Source organism: Aquila chrysaetos, chromosome 8 (genome assembly GCF_900496995.4).
Source record: "Aquila chrysaetos chrysaetos chromosome 8, bAquChr1.4, whole genome shotgun sequence".
Taxonomy (NCBI): Eukaryota; Metazoa; Chordata; class Aves; order Accipitriformes; family Accipitridae; genus Aquila; species Aquila chrysaetos.
The window spans coordinates 46,904,910-46,929,476 of record NC_044011.1 but is presented as its reverse complement, the minus strand read 5'-3'; the positions used below and the strand labels follow the sequence as shown (position 1 = coordinate 46,929,476).

Here is a 24,567-nt window from a genome sequence, read left to right as displayed (position 1 = left end):
TGGGTGGTAAAAAGGTATATAAGATTGGGAAATTTTTGGAAGTTTGCCATTCACTGCGGTGGTGGCCCAACTCTGAGCTGTTAATAAAGCAAACCTAGAGAAACCCATGTTTGAAAATTCTTTAACACTCCTCCGCCACCTCCTGCGCTTGGTTCCTCTTGAATCCTGTTCATTCCACCTCATCCTGCTCTTGCATCCTCTTCTTCCTCCTAATATTGTCTCCTGTTGCATCTTGTTGCCTCCTGTTGCATGCTCTTCCTCCTCCTCCTCTTGCCTCTCATCTCCGCATTGTCTTGCCTTCTGCTGCCTTTTCTTGCCTGATGTTCCCTCATTCTCCTGGGACCTCCTGTTGCCTCCTGGAGGTGAAGGGAACATGAGGAGGAGGAGGCTGAGGACAAAACAGGTAGAAAGAGGAGGCAAGCGTGTTACCGAAAAAGCCGGTCAAAGAAACTCTCTGAGACTCGATTTTGGAGTTTTAGAAAGCAGGCATTCTTTATTGCAGTGCTGGATGCATGGGGGATCGTTCCGCCCATCGTGCATACCATTGCCTACAGCAAGCAAAGCTTATATTGTTTTAATATATACATATTCATTACATTTCCCAGAATTGTCGTACATATTCATGTTATTTCCCAGAAATTATTTACATAGTGTCCGCCCTTTCGGGCAGGCGCTATTAAATGGGTCAATGGTCTTTTGGGGTCCTTGAAACCCTCTGGTGGTCATTTTCTTGATGTCCGCTAATTGAACTCTCTCTTAAGGCATGCGCAGTGCGGGTCATCTCAGATGGTTCATCTCTTCTTCCCAATTTGCTGGTCCTGGCAGGTTTTAATCACAAAGCTCAGCAGAACTTAAAGCTTCTGTGCATACTGTTAACAAACTTCAAGGTTTTCTTATATGTTACAAGTTTCAAAGTCGCTTAAGCAAGCACAAATTAAAATTCAAGGGAGTCTTTTAACTCCAGCCTTTACTCAAGGCATCAAGAGGAGAAAAGAGAAAGAGAGGAAGGAGGAGGAGGACACACCAAGGGTCAACAGAAGGCAGCCAAAGAGGAGGAAGAGGAGGAAACAGGAGGAGACAAGAGGAAAATGAGGGAGTGAAGGCAACAGGAGGCAGCAGAAGGCAACAGTTGAGGAGAGGAGGCCTACAAGATGGAGAAAAAGACAGAGGCAACAGGAGGCAAGAGAAAGGCAAGAGGGGCTTAGGAGGAGGAGGCAACAGGAGGTGGAGGAGGCAACAGGGGGGGGGGACAAGTGGAGGCAAGAGGAGGACACAGCAGGACACAGGAGGTAAATAAGGAGGCAAAAGGCAGTAGCAAGAAAAGGAGGAGGAGGCAACAGGAGGTAACAGAAAAAGGAGGGGATGACAGGATGCCAGATGAGGTTACGGGAAGCAAGCAGAGGAGGAGGAGGCAACAGGAGGCCGCAGGAGAAGGAAAAAAGAGAAGGGAAAAGGAGGACAGAGTAGGACACCAAAGACAAAAGAAGGAGGAAGCAACAGGAGGCAACAAAAAGAGAATAAGGAGGAGATGAGAGGATGAAACAGGAGGCAACTGGAGGCAACACTAACAAAGAGAGGGGTAGGCAACAGGATGCTCTCATGGTTTAACCCCAGCCAGCAACTAAGCACCACGCAGCCACTCACTGGGTCCCCCCCTACCCAGTAGGACGGGGGAGAGAATCGGCAAAAAAAAAGTAAAACGCATGGGTTGAGATAAGAATGGTTTAATAGCACAGAAAAGAAGAAACTAATAATGATAATAACACTAATAAAATGAAAATAGTAATAATAAAAGGATTGGAATATACAAGTTATGCACAATGCAATTGTTCACCACCCGCCAATCGATGCCCAGTTAGTCCCTGAGTGGCGATACTTCCCACCCCGACTCCCCCAGTTTATATACTAGACGTGATGTCACATGGTATGGAATACCCCGTTGGCCAGTTTGGGTCAGCTGCCCTGGCTGTGTGCGCCCCAAGTTCTTGTGCCCCTCCAGCCTTCTTGCTGGTTGGGCATGAGAAGCTGAAAAATCCTTGACTTTAGACTAAACATTACTTAGCAACAACTGAAAACATCAGTGTTATCACCATTCTTCTCATAACTAACTCAAAAACATAGCACTGTACCAGCTACTAGGAAGACAATTATCTCTATCCCAGCTGAAACCAGGACAGTATCCACCCCTTATTCTATACCATTGACATCATGCTCAGTTCCCATACCTTCAGTTACATCCTGGTCAATCATCATCATCTTTGCCGTCCTTTGAGATATATCTCAAAGAGATATATATAGAGAGATGTACACACACAGACACATATCATTCCTTTAATTTATGGGTCATGTTTATAAAATGTTGAGTTCATTTAGTTCCTGACTCTGGGCTCCATCTGTCATACCAGTCTTTCTGGGCAGGAGGGATGGTGGAAAGTCCACTCAGTTGACAGAGCAGGATTGGGCTTCAGTGAGGTGTGACGAGCAGGTGACATTGGACGCAGCAGCAGGATGGTGTGCACCGTTGGATTGTTGCATGCTGGAGTCAGTTCTGGTTCCATCACTACCGCGCTTTGCTCAATTTTATCACAGTTCATTCTCGCTTGATCTAAGTGATTCTTACTGTAGTACTATGGATATAGCCTATAACAATTACAGTAATGATAACACACAGTAGCAGGGTTATATAGCAACTAACATCATACAGTTTCATTCTGGCTATTCTCACCTAAAATCAAATCCCCTTGAGGCACACATCAGACTTCCCCATCTTTTCACATCACCCACCAAGTGCACCCAGGTCCTTGAGCAAAAGCAATCCCACAAATGGGTTTACCTTTGCCTGAGGCAGGAGTAACTCAGACTGTCTTCCCTAACGTATTTTTTTATGTGCACCAGAGGGACTTTATCCCCTTTTACAGTACGTAAGAGTTCTGACTGGGCAGAGTTGGCATACGACGCTGGTGCGCTTCGTAGAAACTTTGACCATGTGGGTTGTGTGCATTGGATTTCATCTGCATCTGTGGGTAATCATTATAAATCACCTCCAGCACGGCTAAGTCCCTCAGGTACTGGATATCTCTCTCCATGGTGGTCCACTTGCCTAGGTGACATATAACATCTTCCTTGAAGGGGTATTTTTCCTTCACGCCTGACGGAAGTCCCCTCCAGAGGCTGAGGGCTCGTGTCTTTTTCCCAATCGCCTTGTCAATGGCCCCTTCCCTAGACAGGGATCCCACCTGCTTGCCTTCCCTACCCTCTAATTCCAAGCTACTGGCCCGTTACCCCAGCATCGGAGCAGCCGGGTAACAATGTGCTCACCCGGATGGCGGCCGAAATCCTTTCGCATGTCTTGCAGCTCACTCAGGGACAGGGATCGGGTGATTATCTCGGGTTCTGCCTCTTCCTCCTGTTCTCATGATGACCCTGGTTCACCTTCATCCCTCGCTAAGCGAACCGATTTCTCCGTCTATTTCTTTTTCTGCACAGGGGCCACTGACACCGGCACAGGTTGGTTCTCTGGTTGAGTCGCAGCGCCTGTCGCCAGGGTTGGTTGGGGTAGCTGCAGTGCTTGTCACGAGGGTTGGAATAGCTGCAGTGCCTGTCGGTCTGTTTTCCCTCCCTTCCCCCTGGGGGTGCTGCTTAATATCGAGCAGTGGTTGGCAGATACCGGCCAGGGCCCAGCACAGCGCGGTAAGTTGTGCCTCTCTGGAATAGGCACCGCATTTTCCTTTCAAATATTCCATCACTTGATCAGGGTCCTGTACTTGTTTCGGAGTGAAGTTCCAAGCCACTGGAGGTGAGAAGTTCCCTAGATACCTGCCCGTATTCTCCCACATGCCGTGCCACCCATGAACATCCAGCCTTGGGGCAGATCTCTGGGTGGTATTTGTAAAAAACTTTTTTGGAGCCCTAAACAAGACCTGAAACATATTCGGGAGACATAGTGCTAACAGCATGCTGGCTCGAACATCCCAAGGATATTCAAAATTCTCAAAAGCTGTTGTAATTAGCCGGAAGGAGGAAGGGGAGGTGGCAGAGTGGGACAAAGTATCCCCCCGTCTTCCCCATAGATTGGGTGTGATTACTAATAAATTCCGAGAGAAGGCATCTGAGGTACAGGCATGACAACAACGCTGCACACAAATACCAGCTTAACCTCATGACCAGTGATGTAATCATATCATAAGTTGACATTACCCAATACAGCAAAATGATAATCTTGATCCCTCTCCCAGAGGTGATAAACATAATCGCAGGGAATACATAGAGCGTATAAGAACTTACACAATGCCACCATGTGAACAAACGAACCAACACTGTGACCAGCGACTATTTAACTAATATAAGGAATGCGTATAACAAATTTGTTTTAACACGCTCTGGCCAGATCTGTCGTTGTCTCAACCCTTCGTGCCCCACTTTGGGCACCAAAAAGGATTGTCATGGTTTCAGCCCAGCCGGCAGCAAAGCACCACGAGGCTGCTCGCTCACTACTCCCACCCCTGGTGGGACGGGGAGGAGAATCAGAAGAAAAAGGTAAAAACTCATGGGTTGAGATAAGGACGGTTTAATAGGACAACACAAGGAGAGAAGAAATAATAATTACAATACTACTAATAAAAGAATGTGTAAAGTGAGTGATGCACAACGCAATTGCTCACCACCCGGAACCCGATGCTCAGCCCATTCCAGAGCCACGATCCCTCCTCCCCGCAGCCAGCTCCCCCAGTTATATACTGAGCATGAGGTCATACGATATGGAATATCCCCTTGGCTAGTTTGGGTCAGCCGTCCTGGCTGTGCCCTCTCCCAGCTCCTTGTGAAAATTAACTCTATGCCAGCCAAACCCGGGACAAATAGGAATAGGCACACATAACTTGATTTATCTCACTTGAGTTAACGGCTCGGTAGTTGGCAGCCCTTCATACACTGCTAGTAGCGCTTTCTAAAACAGAGCGTAGCTCCTCTGGGAGCCTTGCCAGGGTTTAGAGCCAAAGGTAACAGGGAACTCCTCTCTACCTTGCACATCTTGCTGTCATCCCCTTTAATTTCCCTTATCACCTATGCCTATAGGTAGTGTGAACAGGTGTGTAGGGTGGTTGGGGTCCCACAGAGCGTAGCCTTGCGGTAGGCGATTGAAGGTGTACTGCATTCCACCCCAAGTTTTGCTCTTGTATTGGGATCGTAAAGAATAGATCTTTTATATCTAACACGTATCTAGCACATTCATTTCTTGCATTAATTGTATCTACCATGGTAGGAACAGCGGCTGTTAGAGGGCCAGCGACTTTATTTAAAGCCCTATAGCCATGTGCCATGTCCCAGCTGGTTTTTTAATAGGCCGCATGGGGCTGGTGTATGATGAATGTGGTTTTATTTTCCCCTATAATACCCAAATTATTACTCTAGCTGTTTGATTAATTCTGTTACGGGTTTTATGGCAGGAGCAGTTTATTGGTTTACTCTCAGGCAAGAAGGCTGTATGAAATACAGATTTTCATCCACCGTTGCAAACGATAAACCTCGCCTAACTACATATCGCGCCTCAAGGCGTGTGATGCTCCAGTCAGGACTTGACAATATTTCTCTAAGCTTAACAATAAATGTTTCACAGCCTCTTTTGAGGTTTCTCACTTAATACGAATGACAAGAAGCCGTACGCAGGTGGGGAAACCCTTGTTCTGCCCTGCTGCAGTAAAAATCGGCATGGAAAAGGAGTCGGCAAGCGTGGCCGGCGATGCTCAGCCTCCCTTTGCATCCCCGTAGCTGCGTGAGGCCAGCCGTTAAACCCGGTATCAGGGGAAACTGATCCTAAACCAGACCTTTGAATTGCTGCACTGCACACTGTTATGCCAAGATTATTTTTTTTTTAAAAAGCAGCATGCATGACCCCGTTGCTCTAAAACATGTTTATCTAAAAAAATAAACCTACGGATTGTTACTTTTTTTTTTTTTTTGAGAGGAAAAAGATTTTTTGGACCGTCAATAAATAATTTTAATTTTTTTTTGAGATATTCTTACAGCTTTGTCTCAGCTTTTTTAAAACGCCTATTTGTAATGTACGTAACATATCGTTACAGATGTGCATGTGTATAAATAAATAGATATCCGTCGGGGGGGGGGGGGGGGGGGGGGGACCTCGACAATATTTAAGGGCTGGAAGAAGGTTGGAGAGCACCCTCCGGGGGAGGGGGGAATGACGTCAGGGCTCCCTTGACCACCACCGGCACCCACCTTCCCGGTGACGTCACCCCTCCTCCCCCACGCGTGCGCAGTGCGGCGGAGCGCTCCCCCCCCCCTTCACCCCCACCCGCGGCGCGGCGCGGAGGATGCGGGGCCGCAGGTGGGTGCGGGGCTGGGGGTGGGGTGCGTGCATGCGCGGGAGGAGCGATTTTGGGGTGCAGCCGGCGGGGGGGGGGTCTGGGGGGGGGGTGGGCGTCGTGGTGCAAGGTCGCGGGTAGGTCTGAGGGCGCGTGTATTTGGGGGGGGGGGCGGCTTGCGCCGCAGCGGTGCATTGTGGGGGGTGCCCCCGCTGAGGGGTCCATCGGGCGTTGCGTTGACTTGCACGAAGGGGGGCGGGGGGGGGGATTTTGGGGGTGCAGCACGGAGGGACGTTGGCGTGCGGGAGCCCCAGGGCATTGTGGGGGGTGCCCGTGTTTGGGGGGGGCGGGGGGGGGGGGGGCCGCTGCCTGCCCCGGGGGTGCTCCGCTGCGCATCAGCGTCCGTGCAAGAGTGGTGCGTCGCGGGATGCGCACGCGCGGGGGGGGGGGGGTGTTGCACGGGTGCTGTGGGGGTGTTTGGGGGGGGTGGGGGTGGGTGCAAACACGCGGGTGCATGCACGGGGGGGGTGGGTGGGTGCGTGGGCGCGTGCACGCACAGAGCTGCATGTACGGGGGGGGGGGGGCTGCGCGGCGCGCGCAGCGCATGCGTGTGCAGGTGCGTGCACGCGAGTGGGGGGCTCGCGTTTGGGGGTGCCCGGAGCAGGGGGGGGCGAGGGGGCGGGGGGGGGGCGCGCGCGGGAACGGTGGGGGGCGGGGGGGGGCCGCGCATCCGCGCTTGCACCCCTGTGCGCGCACCCACCCCGACGCGCGCGCGCCGCCCGAGTGCGGAGGCGCAGGCAGGCGCAGGGTGCGCGCCCGCAGCGCGCGGAGGCACGGGGCGCGTCGCGCGTAGCGCACGCGTGCGAAGGCGCGCGCGCGCGCACCCCACGCACGCGCGCACGCGTTCAGCCTCAAGCGCGCCCACCCGTGGGGGTGTACGTGCGCCCCGTACGCGGCGGGGGGGGGGGGGGGGGTGGGGGGGGAGGCGCGCGGTGCGGCCCCGCGGAGGTTCACGCGCAGCCGGAGCGCGCGGCACGTTTGCGGGAGGGGGGGGGGGGCGGGTGCACGTGTGCGCAGGCGGTACTCGGAGCCCGAAACCAGGTTTTCCCCCAAAAGCTGCAGCGGGTTTCTGCTTTCCTCGCCAGGGGAAGCGTGGCCGTGGCTGGGCAAGTGGGTTGGAGTAGTGGCACCTTTACTGGGTTATTACTGACTTACTGCTAGGTGACTGTTTGCTTCCTATGAGGCTACTGCTAAGATACTACTGGGATACTCTCAGTAACTTGGTGAAGGACTAGTGAGATACTATCGAGGCACAGCTGAGATACTCTCAGGATACTACTGGGATGCTAATAAGATGCTATCAGGAGTTTACTGAAATGCTGTCAGGACATTCTGCTGGCGGTACTAAGGCACTCTCAGGGTGGCACTAAGATACTGCCAGGATACTATGTGGATGCTACCGGGATACTGCGAGAACGCTGCTAAGCTACTGTCAGAGCACTACCAGGATTCTATCAGAACGCTACTAAGGTATTTCCAGCACCTTTCAAGGGTTGATACTGAGATACTATTATGAAGGTACCACTGGAGCAGCGCTAACACACCATCAAGGGACTCTGGATTCTACAACAGATGCGGTTGAGTTGCTTTCAGCATAGTAACGTGGCAGTAAGATAATATCTGGATATTACATTGCCCTACCAAGATACTATCAGGACACTGCTAAGATAATAACCATATACCATTATGCCACTATTAGGATCCTATCAGGACACTGCTGATATACTACTGTGATACTGTCAGGGTGCTGTTAGGATGTAACTAGGACGCTATCGGGATGCTCCTGACACAGTAACAGAATACTCCTACCTGTGCTACTACAACATCAGGGTAATGCTGAGCTATTCAATGGCTGCTACTAGGATAATCTCAGTGTAGCACAGAGTTACTATCAGGACTCTGCTAAGCTGTTGTCAGGACACTGCCTGGATACTCCGAAGGTACCGCTGAGATACTTTCACAGTACTGTCAAGGCACTACCAAGACACTACAGGGCCATTACTAGGATACTGCTAAGATAGTATCAGGGTACTACTATAATACTGTCAGGATATTATCACAACGCTGCTAAGGTGCTATCAAGACAGTACTCATTTTTTAGTAGGATGCTGTCAGGACACTAGTAGAATATCAGTAGGATACTTCTGAGATACTACAAGGGCACTAGAAAAGATTGGGGTAAGATACTTCTGGGATACTATCAGGGCAATGCTCAAACTTTTGGGATACTGTCAGCACATTACTGATACTAGTGTCAGCACATTACTGATACTAGTGTGATACTTCCAGGCCACTACTAAGATAGTAGTGCTGTAGTATAAGGATACTACTCAGATACTACCAGTTCAGTATAAACGGTAGCGTTATGATACTTTTTACGTACTATCAGGGTAGCACTAAGCTATTTGGGCCACTGTCCACACTTTGTTGCTACTAGTAAAGTACGACTAGTGTAGTGTCAGGATGTCAGCATATTTCTACAAAGACAGTACTAAGATGCTGTTGGGATACTACTAGGATTCTACAGAGATACTGTTGGTTGTATAATAGCCCTGGCAGTAGGGTTTCAGCCCACACGGCAGCAGCAAAGGGAATGGGGAGCCCTCGTGTTGTAACCTGTGAGTAGCCCGGTGCCTCACAGGCAGCCTCTCCCCACAGCTAAGGCGGCGCATCGGTATTGAGGAGGATGGAGGCGCCCCTGGTAAGCCTGGAGGAGGAGTTCGAGGAGGGGCCCAGGGACGATGGGGGAACCCCACAACGCGCTGCAGACCCAGCGCTGGCCGAGCTGGAGAGCTTCTCGGCCGAGATGATGAGCTTCAAGTCAATGGAGGACCTGGTGCAGGAGTTCGACGAGAAGCTCACTGTCTGCTTCCGCAACTATGATGCTGCCACCGAGGGTCTGGCCCCCGTGCGGGGGCGTCTCCAGGCACAGGAGGAGGAGGAGCGTCTCCAGGATGAGGAGTGAGTAAGGCCCCCCTACTTCTGGCGACACGTGCCTCCTTGCACACCTGCAAAATCCACACACTCCCAATGCAGACTGGCTCCCTGCGTTGCAGCATGGTCATGCAACACATCAAAGCAGTGGTGTAGTAGGCAGTGAGTAAGCCCTCTCACAGCCTGTGTGCCTCCTTGCACCCTTGAGAGACTTCACTGACCAGCTCCCTGCATTGCAGCATGGTCATGCACCATGTCAGGAATAGTGCTGTAGTATCCTACGAGTAACCACTCCGTCGGGCTCTGCATGCCGCCTTGCACGCTAGCAAGGTACACCCCACGTACAACTCAGCCCCCTGCATCATGGCATAGTCATGCAGCAGCATGGAGTAGCTGTGAAGTATCCTATGAGTAGGCCACCCTTGGGCCCACATGCCTCCTTGCACGGTCATGAGATACACCTCCCAGAGCACGCAGACCAGCCTACCCCATTGCAGCATGGTTGTGTAGCACATCAGAGTAGCATCGTATTATCCTATGAGTAACGTCCCTCTGGGGCCTATTGCACTTCCTTGCATGCTTGCAAGATCTCCACCACATGCAAACCAGCCCCCTGCGCTGTGGCGTGATCATGCAGCACCTTGGGCTGGCAGTGTAGGATCCTTGGAGCAGCTGTGTAGCATCATTGGAGTAGCTGTGTGAGACCCCTGGAGTAGTTGTGTAGCGTCTGTGGAGTAGCTGTGTAGGACCCATGGAGTAGCTGTGTAGCATCCTATGAGGAGGCGCAGCAGGGTGCCCCATGTCGCATTGCAGGGGGTCATGGCAGGCTCAGTCTATGTGAAGAGAGCCCCCAGGGGGGCTGAGTGTAAACCTTGAGTAAGGTGTGAGTAGAGCTTAGCCTTTTGCTTGCAATGTGCAAGCTCTGCATCAAGCCAGGGGGCAGCCAACTTTGGCAAAATCCCCACAACCCTGCCACAATATAGTGGCATTTGCATTAAAATCTAAATATTCATTAAAAACCTTTTTTTGTTGCAAATTGCCTTTTTTTTTGCCAAATTTGTGGGGGGGGTTGCAGTGATGTTTATACATTAACGCCTTTCTAACAGATTTTTTGTTGTTGTTTAAGTGGGATTATTCCCCAGGCTGCAATTCCTAATACTCATTTTTCACCATGCAAAGTGGTTGTTTTCAACCCAAGCGCCCCCAAATCTGTTTATTTTGTTGTTGGTTTTTTTTCACCAAAACCCGCTGAGGCTGAATTGCTTTTCATAATTGGCCAAATTGACGGGTTTTCAGAGAAAAACGCAATTTGGCCTGGCGCCGGGAGCGCCGCGCTGTCGCCGGCAGCCGGCTCGCTGCGTGCTTTGTGCGCTTATTGTGTCTTTTTGGGTCAGATTGGGCAAAACAGGGCTTTTTTTTTTTCCCCTCTTGAATGAGCCCTGTGTGCATGGGCGGGGGATGGGCTGGGGCCTTAAAGGCGCTGTATTTCCCTAATTATTAACCAATTCTTACCATAATTAACCCAGAAATCTGCTGCTGCTGCTTGCCTGACCTTGCAGGGTGCTGGCCCTTTAAGAGCAGGAAAAAAAAGCAAAGTTTGGGGGATAACCACTTATTTTTTCCTTATTTGCTGTGGTTTTGTTAAAAACAGGAATATGGGGGGGGGGTTGACATGCACATTTTTGTGCATTAATTAGTGAAATATGTGATTTCAGGGGGAATTAAGATCAGGTAAGGAAGGAGATGAGATAAATACCCCAAAACAAGGGGTTTTGGGGATGGGGAGGGGCAGGTGGGTTTGGGGTGATTTAGGGGGAATCGGGATGTGCACGGACATGGCACCGTGTTGGACTAAAACTGCCATTTGTGGTGGGAAAATGGGTGGGTTTGCCTTAATTGGGGAGAAATTTTCTAATCTCTCTTTGTGCCTTTTTCCCCATTTTTGACCTTTTTCCTGATGTCACCACTTTTCACCGCTTTTCTCCCATTTCCCCCATTTTTTCTCTTCCTCCTCTTTTTCTCTTTTTTCTCCACTTTTCCACCTTTTTCCCCATTTTTCCCCTCATTCCCCCTTTTTTCTTACATTTTCTTTTTCCCCATTTTCCGCTTTTTCCCCCACTTTCTCTTTTTTCCCTTTTACCCCTTTTCCTCCTTCCCCGTCCCCCATTTTCCCATCTTTCCCTTTCTCCCCCTTTTTCTCTTTTTTCCCACTTTCCCCCTTTTTCCTTCTTTTCCCCCCTTTCTCATTTTTTCATCCATTTCCCCTTTTACCCCCATTTTCCTTTCCCCCACTTTCCCCCATTTTCTCCATTTTTGCACTTTATTCCCCATCTTCTCCTTTTTTATTACTTTTCCTCCCCCCCTCTTTTTTCCTCCCCCCCTCTTTTTTCCTCCCCCCCTCTTTTTTCCTCCCCCCCTCTTTTTTCCTCCCCCCCTCTTTTTTCCTCCCCCCCTCTTTTTTCCTCCCCCCCTCTTTTTCCTCCCCCCCTCTTTTTTCCTCCTCCCCCCTCTTTTTTCCTCCCCCCCTCCTTTTTCTTCTTTTTCACATTTTTTCACTTTTTTATTCCCCCTTCCCCCCCCCCTTTTTTTCTTCCCCTTTTTTCCCCCTGTACCTCCTCCCCCTCCCCCATGCACCTTTTTTGGGGTGAAATTGGGCAGAACTGGTCCAGCCCTGCGGGGGAGGATCGGTCACCCCAATAGTGGCTCAGGAAAAGGGGTTTAAGAGGGTTTGGGGGGGGTTTGGGGTTGTTTCCAGGTGTTTCAGGACTGTATTTTGGGAGATTTTGGGGTGGTTTGGGGGGGTTCAGGGCATCACAGCTGGTTTTTTGGGTGTTCTGGGGGGTGTTTCAGAGTGGCATTTTTGGATGTTCCAGGGCCATCTTTTGGGGTGTTTCGGGGCAGTTTGGGGGTGTTTCAGGGCTGTTTGAAGGTGGCAATTTGGGGTGTTTCAGGGTGGCATTTTGGGGTGCTGTGACTGCATTTTGGGCCATTTCAGCATGTTCCAGGGCAACATTTTGGGGAGTTTTGAGGCATTTGGGGCATTGCAGAAATGTTGTGGGATGTTGGGTGATTGGGGGATGTTCTGGAGCGTCGCAGCAGCATTTTGGGGTGTTTCTTTGGGGTATCGGGGCAGCTTTTTGAGGCATTTTTAGGGTGTTTCTGGGCAGTGTTTCCGGACAGCATTTGGGGGTCTTTCCCCATGGTATTTTGGGGTGTTTTGGGGTATCAGGGGAGTATTTTTGGAGCATTTGTGAGTTTTTTGGAGTGGGGTCTTGGGACAACATTTTGAGATCTTTCGGGGTGTTCTGGGGCAGCGTTTTGGGGCATTTTGGGCACTGTTTCAGGAAAGCATTGTAGAGTGTTTCTGTGTGTTCAAAGGTGGCATTTGGGGATGTTTTGAGGCATTTCAGGGCTTTTTCAAGGGTGGTGGTTTGGAGCATTTCAGGGTGGCATTTTGGAGCATTGTGGCTTTGGGGGGCATTTTTGGGTGTTTTAGGATGGCGTTTTGGGGCGTTTCAGGGCATTTTGGAGCTTTGGGACCTTTAGGGGTGTTCTGGGGTGTTCCAGGGCAGTGTTTTGAGGTGTTTGGGGGCCTTTCAGAGGGTCTTGGGGCTTTGTGGCAGTGTTTTAGGATGGCATTTTGGGGTGTTTCTGGGGCTTTGGGGGCATTTCGGGGTGTTTTGGGGCATTTCACAGCAGTCTTCTGTGGCATCTGGAGACATTCTGGGGCATTGCAGTGGCCTTTTGGGGGGTATTTTGATGGCAACGTTTCAAAATGACATCTGGGGACATTCAAGCATTTTGGGGTACTTCAGGGCAGTATTTCATGGTGATATTTTGAGGAGCTTTGGGGTCTTCTAGGACATCATTTGGGATGCTTTGGGATGTTTCGGGCATCTCGGTGTTTTGGGATTTGGGGGGGCATTTCAGGGTGTTTCTGGGGCTGCATTTTGGGGTGTTTTGAGGCATTTTGGCATGCCATTTTGGGACAGCTTTCTGGGAGGCAACATTTTGGCATCGCTGCTCACCACCCACCTCCCTGCAGGGTCTGGGATGCTCTCACTGATGGCTTCGTCCCCCGGGGCTCCCCCCGGCCCTGGCTGCTCCCAGGGGCTGAGGCCCCCGACGGCACCGACCCCCAGGTACGGCTGTGGCCCCCCCCCCTTGGCACCCCAACCCCACCGCATCCCTGCATGACCCCTGGGCGATGCTTGACAGCTGTCAATCGGCCCCAAGGCTCAGCGACCATCAGAGCACTGCCAGCTACCCAAAAATGGTATTTTGGGGGTGACACAGCACCAGTGCAGTGCATGTCCACATTTTAGGGTTAAACCACACTGAAATGGGCAAGATTAAGCGTTTGGTTTGGCAACCTGTTCTTTGCCAATTTGCCCCCAAGCCAGGGGTAAGGTCGTGTATTTTTGGGGGTAGAAAATAGTGTTTTCTTCATTGTAGTGAGTTCATGCTGTGAATAGCTGCAGTTGGGGTTGTGGGAGGGCTGCAAAGATGCTTCAAAATCGACTGAATTTAACCTGTTTGGATATTACGCAACCTGTTGATAAAGGGGAAGAGAAGGTAAATTTCTTGGGTTATTTTCTGCTAAAAAGGTGAAATAGCCTGTGAAAAGTGGTAAAAAAGAAGATGCCTCCCTGTCCAACGTCTCCATCCAACATGTCCGTCCATGACCTCCCCATCCAGCATTCCCCTCTGACATCTCCCCGTCCGATGTCCCCATCCAATGTCTCCATCTGACCTCTTCCCCATTCAGCATCACCATCCATCATGTCCCCATCCAACATCCCCATCAATTCCATCCAGCATCTCCAACACCTCCCCATCCAATGTCACCATCCAATATATTAATTCAAATGACTCTCCACCCAACATCTCCAATATACCTGTACTTCTCCCTGTCCAACTTCCCAGGTTCAATGTCTCCATCCAACAGCTCCATCCAGTGTCTCCCCATCCGACATCTCTACCCGTCTCCTTGCCACACCTCCCCATCCAACACTTCCCTGTCCATCATCTCCCTCTCCAATGTCTCCAGCATCCCTGTGCAAAGTCCCTATCCGAAGTCCCATCCAACATTTCCCCATCCAACATCTCCATCCATCTCTATCCAGTGTCCCTGTCCAATATCCTTCCAGCCAACGTTCCCATCCAATGTCTCCATCCAACATCCCCATCCAATGTCTCCACCCAATGCCACCATCCAATGTCTCCCCATCCAGTGTCTCCCTGTCCAGCGTCCCCATCCGTGTCTCCAGCCGATGTCTCCCCCTGCAAACCCCCCCCACCCCATGCAGCATGTCCCCTAGAGCTGTGGTTCCCTGGTGGCTCTCCCTGTGCCAGGGCCAGGGCCGTGTCTGTGTCCGTGCTGGGGCCATGCCTGTGCCGGGCCGTGCCTGCGGTGCCACCAAGGCGGCCCAGCCTGTGTCTCCTGCAGCTCTGCGAGAAGGAGGAGGAGGAGGAGCTCACTGAGAGGAGTGAGCAAGACTCGGGCATCAATGAGGAGCCGCTGCTGACAGCTGAGCAGGTACCCCGGCCCCCATGGGCTCCTGAATGCCTGCGTATCCCCCAAAAGCCGAGCTTTAGCCCCCCCAGCATGGCCTCAGCCTACCCCAGCCCCATGGCCATGTGCTGAAAGCACAAAAAAAAGGCCAAATCCCATCATCTTGGGATGTGGGATGCAGATTTGGGCGTAGATGGAGGTGCAGGTTGTGGGTGCTGGTGTGGGATTTGGGTGCAGATAGGAATGTGGGTTCCAGGTGCTGGATGCAAATGGGTGTCATGGGATGAAGGATGAAAACGGGGGGCGGGGTGGCAGAGGTGGGATGCAGCTACAGGATTCCGGTGCGGAGGCAGGATGCAGATGTGGGATGCGCGATGCAGGTGCCAGATGCAGGTTGCCGATGCGGGGAAGGGGATGTGGATGGGAGACGCGGGGTGTGGGCTGCTGGATAGAAGGTGCAGGTGCACGTACAGGATCCAGGATGCAGGATGAAGGGAGCAGGATGCAGACATAGGTGCAGGATGCAGATTTAGATGTAGGTGCAGGTCCGGGGTGCGAGGGGTGTGAATGTGGGATGTGGGATTTGGATGCAGACGGGAATGTGGGATGCAGATGCAGGATGCAAAGGGAGGACGCAGGGTCCAGATGGATGCAAATGCAGGTGCAGATGCGGGATGAAGGGGAGGATGGAGGATACAGGATGCCGATACAGATAGAGGATGCAGGTGCAGTATGAAGAGAGCAGATCCCAGATGTGGGTGCGGGACGCAGATGCAGATGGAGGGTGTAGCTGTGGGCTGCAGGGTGTAGGTGCAAATGGAGGACCCTGATGCCCTGCAGGTCATCGAGGAGCTGGAGGAGCTGATGCAGAGTTCACCCGACCCCGAGGCTGACCCTGAGGGTGATGAGGATGAAGAAGAAGAGGAGGAAGAAACTGAGGCCGATGCTGAAGGCGAAGGCGGCGGCAGGGGCACAGAGCCCATCCTTCTGCGTGAGCTGCATGCTTTCTCCCCTGCCTTCAACAACAACTGCTCCCATGAAGGTACGGCCAGCAAAATCCAGGCCACTCACTCTCTGGGGACAATTCCAACCAAATTGGACAATTGAGCCTCTCCAGGCTTCAGGGCCGGCTTGCTCCAGTGTTTACGCAGTTTGGCCAGGAGGGGGCTCTTGGCAGAAAATCAATCCCACGGATATCTTGCTTTCAGCGTTGCTTTAAATGCACCCAGGGTTTAGCCGAGCGCGCCATGCGTTTTGCGAAATGCCTTGCTCTAAATGCATTTTGCTAAATGCATTGCGCCTTTCCCTAAAGCACTCGGCATTTTGCAAAACACACCGTGCCATTCATTAAATGTACTGTGCCTTGCACCGACAGTGTTGTGCACCATCCTTTCTCCATGCACACTGAGCTTTTCACTACGCTTGCCCAGCATTTTGCAAAAATGCCTGGTGTGCTTCGCATTTTGCTGTTTGCGCCCTGCATTTCAGGAAGTGCGCTTTCTTGACAGCACCGTGCCTGGAACTGAATGTGCTGGGTGCTTCACCAAGCCATGCACCGTACATATTCCTAGCTGCACTGTGCATTTTGCTGAGTGTTTCACTCCTCTGAATGTACCGACTGCCACTAATGCACGGCGCGCCAGGCATTTTCCTGATTCCACCATGGATTTTCCTAAGTCCGTGGAAAATATGGTGGTGGTTTTCACTAATTGCGTTATGCATTTCCCCAAGAGCACCATGCACGCTGCTAAGCGCACCATGCAGCATGCAGTACATTTCTCTACATTCACTGTGCGTGCCACTAAATGCACCATACGCTAGACTTTTCACTAATGGCGTGGTGTGTGTCACTAATTGCCCCAGGCATTTTACTAATTGCTCTGTGCATTCCCCTAATTGCACAGTGCATTTCATTTATTGCACCATGCATGTCACTAATTGCACCAGGCAATGCTGCACTTGCTCTGGGCATGTCATTTATGACTCTGGGCATTTCAGTAATTGCACGCTATTTATTTGTTGGTGGTCCAGTAAACGCACCGTGCATCCCATTAATCATGAGATGCATTTTAACAGTTTCAGTGTGCATTTCATTATTTGCCCTGGGAATTTCACTAAATGTAGTGTGTGTTCAGTTGCACCATGCATGTCACTAATTGCACAGGCATGTTACTAATTGCATCAGGTGTTTCACTTACGCACTATGGATTTCACTGATTGCTCCAGGCATGTCACTGATTATATCGGTCATTTTACTAATTGCACCAGGAGTGACACTAACTGCACCAGACCGGACATGTCACTAATTGCACTGGGCATTTTACTAATTGCACTGGGCATGGCACTAACTGTACCGAGCATTTCCCTAGTTGCCCTGTGCCTTGCACTTATTGCACTGGGTGTTTCACCAGTTGCACCGGGCGGCACACTAATTGCCTCCCGTGTCGTAATAATTGCAGTGTGCATTTCACTAATTACGTAACGCAATGTTCCAAACTTCAGTGGGCATGTTGCTCGTTGCACTGTGCATGTCACTAATTGCACCAGGCATTTCATTTATTGCACTGTATGTTTCACTGATTGCACCAGGCGTCCCACTAATCGCCCCCAGCACCTTCATAATTGTGCTGTGTGCCTCGCTAGTTGCATAAGGTATTTTGCAGGCTTCAGCGTGCGTTACGCTAACTGCACCGGGCGTCCCGCTAATTCACCAGGCAGCGTTCCCTAGTTGCAGTATGCATTGCACTTGCTGCACTGGTGCCTCACCAGTTGCACCGGGCAGCCCGCTGATCACCCCGCGCATCTTAACGACCGCAGCCTGCATCGCGGTAACTGCGGAAAGCGTTTTGCAAGCCTTAGCGCGCATTTTCCTAACCGCGCCGGGCTTCTGCACGATCGCTCCGGGCGCGTCGCTAGTCGCGCCGGGCGTTTCGTTCGCCGCGCCGGGCGTTTCGTTCGCCGCGCCGGGCGTTCCGCCGGTTGCGCTGGGCGGCCCGTCCGTCGCCCCGTGCCTCTTCGTCGTAAGCACCGCGCCGTGCCCGCCTCTAACCGCGACCCCCGGGCGGCAGGGCTGGGGCGGCTGTCGGCGCGGGAGCTGTCGGCGGCGGCGGGGCGAGCGGAGGCGGCCAGCCGGGCGCTGTCGGCGGAGCTGGTGGCGCAGCTGGCGCGGCGGGACGAGCTGGCGTTCGAGAAGGAGGTGAAGACGGCGTTCATCGGGGCGCTGCTGGCCGTGCAGGGGGAGCAGCGGGAGCAGCGGGAGGCCGCCCGGCGTCGCCGTCGCGACAGGGGGCTGAGCCTGCAAGGCGGGCGTCCGGAGCGCGGGAACCACATGCCCAGGAAGGTGGGGGACACGCCGCGGGGACGGGGACGGGGTTTGGGGGCGGTTGGGATGGGGATGGGGACGGGGGGACGTGGCGGGACGGGGGTTGGGGGACGCGGGGCAGAGGGACTCGGGACGGGGACGCGGGGCAGGGGGATGAGGGATGGGGGGACGTGGGACAGGGATGCAGGGACGGGGGGGTGGGCGACGGGATGGAGGAAAAGGGACACGGGACAGGGGGATGTGGGATGGGGGGACAGGGGGTTGAGGGGTGGGGGGACATGGGAGAGGGATGCAGGGACAGGGGGTGGGCGACAGGATGGAGGAAAAGGGACACGGGACGGGGATGTGGGATGGGGGGGACATGGGAGAGGGATGCAGGGACAGGGGGTGGGCGACAGGATGGAGGAAAAGGGATGTGGGATGGGGGGACATGGGACGGGGGGTTGAGGGGTGGGGGGACATGGGGCAGAGATGCTGGGACAGGGGATGGGCGACAGGATGGAGGAAAAGGGACGTGGGACAGGGGGATGTGGGATGGGGGGACGTGGGACAGGGGGATGTGGGATGGGGGGACATGGGGCAGGGGGTTGAGGGGTGGGGGGACATCGGACAGAGATGCAGGGAGAGGGGATGGGCGACAGGATGGAGCAAGAGGGACGTGGGGATGCAGGGACAGGAGAAGGGATGGGGCCAGGGGGATGGGGGGACACGAAGGTTTGGGCGGATGGGGCGCAGGGGGACGTGGGGACAGAAGGAGAGGGGGATGTGGGACAGGGTGATGGGGGGACATGGATGGGAGTCAGGGTGCCGGGGGGACGTTGGTGCCAGGGGAGGTGTCACGGGTGATGTCCGTGTCCCCGGGAGGTGACTGGGTGTGTGTGGTGGTTGGTGTGTGTCCCCAGCGCTTCAGCATGGAGGGCATCTCCAGCATCCTGCACTCCGGCCTGCGCCAGACCTTCGGCCCCACCGCCAACGAGAAGCAGGTGCTCTTTTTCCCCCCCAAATTGCCCAAATCTGTCCACTTTCACACTCCATCCCCCTGCATCCCCCAAACCCCTTCTAAAATATTTCTTAATTTTACAACCCCGCTCTGTCCCTTACAGCCCACTGACCCATCTTGCAAAAATCACCATTTTTCACCCCAAAAAATCCTCCCTAAGCAGGGGTTCACGTTTGGGCGGGTTTTGCAGCATGCAATTAATTCAGTACCCCCCCCCCCAAATACCAGCAAATTAAATGGAATCACAGGAAAATTGCAGACATACTCTGCTTTGGCACCGATTTGGGGTGATTTGTCTCAAGGTGGTGCAAAAAATAGGCAGGTTTGTGCTATCTGGGTGGGTTTGGGGTGTTTTTTTTTTTTTTTTTTTTTGCAGTACCTGAACACAGTGATTCCCTATGAGAAGAAGGGGTCGCCACCCTCTGTCGAGGATCTGCAGATGCTCACCAACAGTGAGTATTCATTCAAGCTGCCGTTTTGGGGCAGAACCAGACATTTTGCATCTCCATGGTGTGGATTTGGGACGCAAACGCACATTTTGCGTTGCTACAGCAGCTGCGATTTGGGTGCATCATTGCAACGCAGCCAGTTTGGGGTGTGATCCCCCCCCTTTTTTTTTTTTTTTTTTTTTTTTTTGTTTTCATCGTTGCAGCACGGGCAATTTGAGGTGCTACCACCCATGTTGCATCATTGCAAGCCCATTTTGGGGGGGGGAAAGGACCCGTTTTGCAGCAAGGCAGCACAGCTGGTTTGGGGTGCGATCATCCATTTTGCATCACTGCAGCACAGCTGATTTGCAGCAAACCACCCCCCTCCATTTTTGCACCCTACACCAGCACCAATTTGGGGGTAAAACACCCATTCTGCATTGCCACGGATTGGCTGACTGGGGGTGAAAGTGCTTTTTCGGGGGATGCTCTCAGGCCTGGTGCATTGTGGGAAACTCTGGCAGTGTCTCTATGGTGACTGTGGGGCTGGTCTTGGTGGGGAAAAGGGACATTTGGGGGGCAGTGGGGCCAGGCTCACAGCTCCATTCCCCCTCACAGTCCTGTTCGCCATGAAGGAGGGGAACGAGAAGGTGCCCACACTGCTCACGGACTACATCCTCAAAGGTATCTGCTCACCTTGTGCATCCCTCGTGCACCCCTCGTGCATCCTTCATGCAGTTCCCGTGCAGTCCTTGTCCCTCTGTGCATCTACCGTGGATTCCTTCTGCATCCTTGTGCAACTCCTTTGCATCCTTCATGCACCTCCTGTGCATCCTTGTGCATCTCCCATGCATCTTGTGTGCATCCTTCACGCATCTCCATGCATCCCTTATGCATTGTCGGTGCATCCTTCGTGCATCCTCTCTGAATCCTGCATACATCTCCTGTGCATCCCTCATGCATCCTTTGTGCAGGCCTTCTGCATCCTCACACACCTTTGTAGATCACTGCATCCTCCCTGGACTTCCCTTGTTCCTTGTTACGTGGCCCACCTGCTTCCTTCATGCAGCTTCATGAACCCCTGTGCACCCCTCATGCATCCCCATTCATCCTCCACGCATCTCCTGGGCACCCCTCGTGCATCCCTGTGCGTCTCCCACACAGTTCTCGTCCATCTCTTGTGCAGCCTCCTGCACCCTTGTGCACCCTTCATGCACCATCGTGCATGCCTTGTGCGTTCCTCCTGCATCCCTTCCGTGTTCCTCCTGCATCCTCTCTGCACCCCATTTGCAGCTACCGGGCAGCCTCATGCAGCACTCATGCATGCTTGTGCATCCTTGTGCACCCACGTGCCTTCATGCACGCTCGTGCGTCCTTTCTGCATGCGCTCGAATCCTCATGCACGCTTGTGCATACGTGCATACTCCTGCACCCTTGTGCACCCCCGTGCACACTTATGTATCCTCATGCAGCCCTCGTGCACCCTCATGCACCATTGTACGCCCTTGCACACGCACGTATCCTTGCGTTCTTTTGTGTATCCCCGTGCAAGCCCGTGCATCCTTGCGCATCCTTGTGTGCTCACACGTCATCGTACATCGTCACGCATCCCCGCGCACGCTCGTGCATCCTCGTGCATCCCCGCGCACGCCCGTGCATCATCGTGCACCCGGGTGCGACCCCCATACGTCCCTGGTGCACCCTCGTGCGCGCCCGTGCACACCCACGACCCTCTCTCTTTGCAGTGCTCTGCCCAACCTGATGCGGCGCTGCCCTCGTGCCCCCCTACCCCGGCGCCCCTCGAAAACGGGGCCAAACCCGAGGAAAATGGGTCGCCTGCGGCCCCCCACCCTCCCCCTTGCACTCCCCCCACCTTTGCACAGCTGGGAAATAAATAATTCGTTTCATTAATTAAGCAACCAGCCTCCGGCATCTTCATCCCCCCTGACTTGCGACGTCGGTTTGCAACTTTTCGAGAGAAAAATGCACTTTTTTTGGTGGAAAATACCGACGAGGACTTTGCTGCGATGCTCATGAATATTTCAGAAATTTATAAAATATGCAAATTTCTGGCTAACGAGCTGCTGGGTGCTCAGAGCTGGCTGCAGCGCTCCAGGCAGCTGCCATGATCAGAGGGGCAAAATTCAGCTGTAAATTCCATTTTGAGGGCATTTTTTTCCACTTTTAACTTTTCTGCAGCCCCGTTTTCTGCTAAAAATTGTGCAAAAATCACCTTTTTTTTTTCCAGAAAATCATCCCATTAGTACTGGCTTATTAGGGAATGGGGGGGGGGTCCGTTTTGGGGAAAATTACTCACTTTTGGGATTTGTTACTCATTTGGGGGGATAGTCCCTAATTTGGGGGTCTTTGCTTATTTTTTGAGAGTGTCATCCGTTTTGGGGGAAATCGCTCATTTTGGGGAGATTTACTCATTTTGGGGAGCATCATTTTTGGGGAGAGTCACTCATTTTTGGGAGGATTGCTAGTTTGGGAGAGCATCATTTTGGGGCAACATCACTCATTTTGGGGACTGTTGCTCATTTTGGGGGAGAATTGCTCATTTGGGGGAAACATTTTGGGGAGCATCATGGTTTTGAGAAGATCAGTCATTTTGGGGGCACCACTCCAAAAAAAATCACTTAATTTTGGAGGAAGTTCCCTTATTTTGGGAGCGCCTTGTTCATTTGGGGGAAATAGCGCTTTTGGGGGGAAACACTTCAATTTTGGGGAGCTTCCCTCATTTTGGGGGAGCATAATATGTTTTGGGGCAGTATCACCCATCTATGGGTGGGTCACTCCTTTTGGGGGAGCATCACTCATTTTTGGATAACAACTCATTTTTGGGGAGAATCACTCATTTTTGGAGAAAATAACTCATTTTGGGGTGAGCATCACACATTTTGGGGGAGCATCACTCATTTTTGGAGAATATAACTCATTTTGGGGTGGGCATCACTCAAGAGGGGTGTAACATTTTGGGGGAGCATCACTTATTTTGGGGGGGGTATAACATTTGGGGGCTGTATCACTCATTTTGGGGGAGCATCACTTTTGGAAGTGTAAATCCTATTTGCACCGCATCACTCAATTGCAGATTTTGGTCAGTTCACCCATTTGGGGGCTGATTCACCTATTTGGGGGGAATTGTGCCCATTTTGGGGGGTTATTCACCCATTTTGGGGCTTTTCCACTAGCAGGAAGAAGCTGCCAATAAAATACAGCTGCGAAACCTCATCTCGTAGCACTTTATAATAAATGGCCATGGCAAACATGATGGTCTCAGATGCCACCCTAAGCCTTGCATCTTTCAGTATCAAAAGCCAACCAAAATGGGGTGAAAATGAAAAAGAAGGGGGGGAGGTAATTTTTTTTTCACTGGGGGCTGCCTTTTGCACACAGGGATGTCATTGTGCTGCCCCATCTCTTTTTTTTTCTAGCACCCCTACCCCACAGAGGACGAGAAGAGGCAAATCGCCGCCCAAACCAACCTGACCCTCTTGCAAGTCAACAACTGGTGAGCATATTGGTGGCCCATGCACACCATTGCTGGCTTTAGAAAATTTTTTTCCCATTATTTGGTGCTATATATGCTTTTGGGGGGGTAACTTGGGCAGTTCAGAGCCAATTTCTTGGAGCCGGTGTGTTTAATTGATGGCATTTCGTTTGTGGTATCTCAGTGCCCTCTCCTGGCAAACCCAATATGTAGCAGCCTCCAACTCAGCTAGAAAAATGAATGCAATGGTGTAACATGCCACAAAATTAAATAGGGTAAAACCCCAGCTTTTGGGACCATGCAGCCACTTTTGGAAGTGTTTTATATTGCAACTCATGAATTGTTACGTCTGTTGGTTTAACTCAAAATTGGTGTGATGACTCTTATTTACTTGAATGGTCTCTTTTTTCGCTGAAAAGGTTCATAAATGCCCGGCGGCGCATCCTGCAGCCAATGCTGACGCCAGCAACCCAGACCCCAGCCCCCAAAGCCAAGAAATAAAATCTCAGCACCGGCCCACCCAGCCGCTTCGGCCCAACTCCATTGCCGCTGGGTCCTGCAGCAGCAGGGTGGCAATTCGGGGACAAATCACTGACGGTAAGGACAAACCCTGACAGCCCCTGCCTTCCTGGATGGGGTGACATGCATTAAATTATGGCCTTAATTGGTAATTAAGGATTTCTAGAGCCCTTTATGCCCCTGTGGGGAAAAACATGTTGAAGAGGTAGCCCACGCAGAAGGTCCATCCAGTTGGCCATCACAAGTGCGCTGGCAATGTGGCAATGCCATCTTCTCAGCATCAGCACAGTCCTCAAGGATCACCCACTATGGGAATCACTGGGATATCTCCTGAGGTGCTGGAGAGGAGGTAAAGGGGGAGATGGGAGAGGAGGCAAAATGAAAAAAAGATGAAGATGAGAAGACAGATGAGACAAGATGGGAAAAGAGACAAAGAGAAGATGAAGAAAGAACAGGTGATGAAAATGAAGAGAGTAAAGAAGATTGAAGAGAAGGTGAAGAAAGCAGAGATGAACATGACCAGACAAGATGAGAAGAGAGAAGATGAAGGAAGGTGGAAATTAAGAGAGGATGAAAGAAGATCTGCCCAATCAATTTGGCATCTGCTGAAAAATGGGTTTTCTTCTTATTTAATGGATACATTAGCTAAAAAAAATTAAGGGTTCACTTTGGGGAATGGCTGGGGCAGGTGGACACCCTACAGGGTGCTCTCTCTCCAAGTACAGCTTTGCTTGGTTATTCTTGGTTTATGCACTTTTTCATCCTTTTTGTATTAGAGGGAAGTCCTTATATATATAATATATATATATTATATATTTTTTTTTTTTTTTTAATTTCAGGCTCGCTCAGCATGGACAACCTGAACACCTCTCGTCAGCCACAGCCAACCATGGCCATGCGGCAGCCATGCTGGCAGCCCACGACGACTCCCTCGACGGCACTGAGGAAGAGAGGAGGATGAGGAGGACGGGACGAG

At 52.0% G+C, this 24,567-nt stretch overlaps 1 protein-coding gene and 1 long non-coding RNA gene across 2 annotated transcripts; both read left to right on the top strand.

The window, feature by feature from the left end:
- The first annotated feature begins 3,519 nt into the window (after nt 1–3,519).
- On the top strand, nt 3,520–5,868 carry LOC121233481. Its single transcript, XR_005933001.1, has 2 exons — nt 3,520–3,690; nt 3,908–5,868. It is a non-coding gene; the product is annotated as an uncharacterized LOC121233481 (long non-coding RNA).
- A 377-nt stretch (nt 5,869–6,245) lies between these two features.
- On the top strand, nt 6,246–21,494 carry LOC115344858 (fasciculation and elongation protein zeta-1-like). Its single transcript, XM_030022812.2, has 10 exons — nt 6,246–6,343; nt 9,039–9,341; nt 13,360–13,456; nt 14,764–14,853; nt 15,670–15,871; nt 17,898–18,169; nt 19,054–19,134; nt 19,528–19,603; nt 20,198–20,263; nt 21,325–21,494. The coding sequence occupies exons 2-10, from the start codon at nt 9,067–9,069 to the stop codon at nt 21,339–21,341; spliced, it is 1,176 nt and encodes a 391-aa protein (XP_029878672.1). The 5' UTR covers nt 6,246–6,343; nt 9,039–9,066; the 3' UTR covers nt 21,342–21,494.
- The last annotated feature ends 3,073 nt before the right edge of the window (nt 21,495–24,567 follow it).

Coding starts and splice junctions, on each gene's coding strand:
- LOC115344858 (XM_030022812.2), top strand. CDS start 9,067: ATGGAGGCGCCCCTGGTAAGCCTGGAGGAGGAGTTCGAGGAGGGGCCC. Junction 9,342..13,359: donor GAGCGTCTCCAGGATGAGGA/GTGAGTAAGGCC, acceptor ACCTCCCTGCAG/GGTCTGGGATGCTCTCACTG. Junction 19,135..19,527: donor CCACCGCCAACGAGAAGCAG/GTGCTCTTTTTC, acceptor TTTTTTTTGCAG/TACCTGAACACAGTGATTCC.